This window comes from Berghia stephanieae, unplaced genomic scaffold (genome assembly GCF_034508935.2).
Source record: "Berghia stephanieae isolate SIO BIC M18660-M18661 unplaced genomic scaffold, UCSD_Bste_1.3 scaffold3264, whole genome shotgun sequence".
NCBI lineage: Eukaryota > Metazoa > Mollusca > Gastropoda > Nudibranchia > Aeolidiidae > Berghia > Berghia stephanieae.
The window spans coordinates 5,322-8,164 of record NW_027624472.1 but is presented as its reverse complement, the minus strand read 5'-3'; the positions used below and the strand labels follow the sequence as shown (position 1 = coordinate 8,164).

At 35.6% G+C, this 2,843-nt stretch overlaps 1 protein-coding gene across 1 annotated transcript; it reads left to right on the top strand.

The window, feature by feature from the left end:
• The first annotated feature begins 458 nt into the window (after positions 1–458).
• Positions 459–1,763, top strand: LOC144961603 (snaclec agglucetin subunit beta-1-like). The gene is made up of 2 exons (XM_078894733.1): positions 459–513; positions 1,501–1,763. Exons 1-2 carry the CDS (start codon positions 459–461, stop codon positions 1,761–1,763), a joined length of 318 nt encoding a protein of 105 aa, XP_078750859.1.
• Positions 1,764–2,843: the final 1,080 nt, after the last annotated feature.

The window sequence follows — 2,843 nt, the reverse complement described above, 5'->3', positions numbered from 1 at the left end:
CCAGAAAAAAAGGAGAAAAACGGATGTAAAAAGTTTTAGAATTAAAATTTTTAAAGCCCCCAAAAAAAAGGGTAAGAAAAAGGGGGAAAGGGGAAAAACCAAATGGGGAAGGGGGTTTTAGATTCCAAGAGCAACCAAATGTACTTATTTTGAAATAAACCTAAAAGTTAACCCGGGCCCCCACAACACAAAATCCAACAAAAAAAGGAATACACTCAAATGTTTCCCTTTTAAATTTTTAAAATAACAAATAAAATAATACATAACAGGAGTTTTTAAAAGGGAAAAAAAAAAAAAACTCCCAAAAAAATCCCAATGCATTTAAATTTTTCCCTCCCAGCTGGGACTCGGCCGGGCCAGGAAAAAAACCAAGAAATCCATTCCAAGACAAAGACAAAAGCCTTTGGAAAACAGATAAAATGGGGGATAGAAGACACGGTATGTATCCCTTGCCCACTATGGGAGGTCAGGAACCCAACCCGGAATCCTCGTCTTTTGGGTCGATCGTTGTAGGTTAGGAACGTAATAGTTAACTTGCCATTAAAAAACATGGCGAATCATTATTCCCGAACATCTTTTCTAAATACTCATTTAAGTCAACGGTTGATAGATTAGCCCTTAATTTAAAAGGTTTTCAAATTACTCGTTTATCAATTTGTTTTAAAAAATAGTTTCATATATTTTAGATCCTCCAGTAATTCTGTGCTCGTTAGCTAAATTTAACAAGGGCTGACTGGGTGGGGATCCTGACCTCCCATGCTGTGTCTTCTATCCCCCCTTACCCGTTTTCCAATTGTTTCCTATCGTTGTCTTGGAATGAGATTAGTTAGTTTTGTCCTGACCCTGACCGGAGTTCCTTGGCTGGGAGGGAAACAGTCGAATGTATAGTTATAGTTTTGGGAGATGATATTTTTTTCCTTGTAAATCATCTCTCTGTTATGCATTATATTATGTTTAGTTTACATATATTATATGATTTGTAAACATTTGAGTGTATTTCTCTTAGTTGGGACCGTGCTTGTGTCTGGATGAGACTTTTAGGTAATCTCAAACTAAGTACTCTAACGGTGTGCTCTTGGAATCTACATCTGTTCCCTATTTGAACCAATTCCCCTTTGCCTCACCTTTTCTTTTTTGCTTTAATTGTAATTCTAGAACTTTTTACTATCCCTTTTTCCTTTTTTACTGGCGCTGATATGACCTTAATGTGTTGCAAGCGCCGTAAAACCCTTAAAAACATAAAAAAAAAAACATAACAAGGGCTGAGCAAAACACTTTGGACTCCCAGCCTTGACAATATTAAAAAAAAAGAATATATAGATTATTCTTATTTGTGTACAATACTTTTTTTAAAAATGTTAGCAACATTTTAACATGGGCTACTTTGGACTCCCAGCCTAAATTATAAAAAATTTAAAAAAGAATAGCTAGATTGTTCTTATTTGTTGTATTCAATACTTTTTTTTAAAATGTTACTGGGTAAACTATTTCATTTTCCAGGAGACAACATCCCTCAAGTCTGCCCATCTGACTACACCTACGATAGTCAAGGAAAGCATTGTTATAAGTTGCACACCCAGAACAAGACATGGGGCGAAGCACGAATGCACTGCCAGAGTGAGAGAGCTGACTTGATCGTTATTCGAGACGCTCAAACCAGCAATTTCATTCAAAATCTAGTGACAAATCACTCGATGCTCGACAGACGATTTTGGATTGGACTTCAGGGAATCGGAAATGGTTCTCGCGTTTCAATGGATTGATGGGAACTCTTTTTTTTCAGCAGGATTGGCGGACAACGCAGTTTTCTAACTACTACCAACATGGCGCTGACTGCTTTCAATTTCAATATGAAGACTCTCCATCCTCACAGGCACTTCATTTGACGGACAGTTCGTGTATATTGCACAATCCATACATCTGTGGAAAATCCCTAGAAATGTATCCAGCATGCCCCAATGGCTACGTATCTTATCCGGATAAGAAAAAATGTTTAAAGATTTTCAACGACCGGAAGTTGACGTGGGATGACGCGAGAACCTTTTGTCAACAAAACGGAGGAGATTTGGTAGTCGCTGAGAATGCCTCCTACAACGAATTTATCGAAGAACTTTTACCGAAAAACCAAACTTTCTGGATCGGACTAAAAGCAGGCTCGGATTTTCTTTTATTTATGTTAGTGAAAATCAACCGACCTGTGGATTACCAGTGGGTGAATGGAAACCCTTTGAATTCTAGTGATTGGGGTGGGAATCACACTGAGCACAAGTATGGGTATGAAGGTGGAACTGATGAATAGACTGCTGTCCTCGGAGATTTGCGTAGAAATTTTTGACGCCGATGATCAAGGAGGGTGGAACAGTGTTTCGTGTCTAAAGAAGGCACATTTCATTTGCGAACGAGATTTTGAAGAGCCTTTGTTTTGTCATGGCTATAAATGGATCTTGAATACGGACAAAAGAAAGTGTTATAAATTACAACACAGCAAGATGAATTTCCAAGAGTCGAGATCCCAATGTATGAAAGAGGGCGGGGACTTGGTGGTCAGTCAGGACGCTGAAACCAGGGAATATCTTATAGGTATGTTTATTCATTTATTATTATTATCATAATCATCATCATCATTATCATCATAATCATTATTTTTTTTTATTATCATTATTATTGTTATTATTACAATTATCAGCATCAGCATCATCATTGTTATTATTATTCTTGTTATTATTTATTATCATTATTATTATTATTATTATTATTATTATTATTATTATTATTATTATTATTATTATTATTATTATTATTATTATTATTATTATTATTAATATTATCATTATTATTATTAA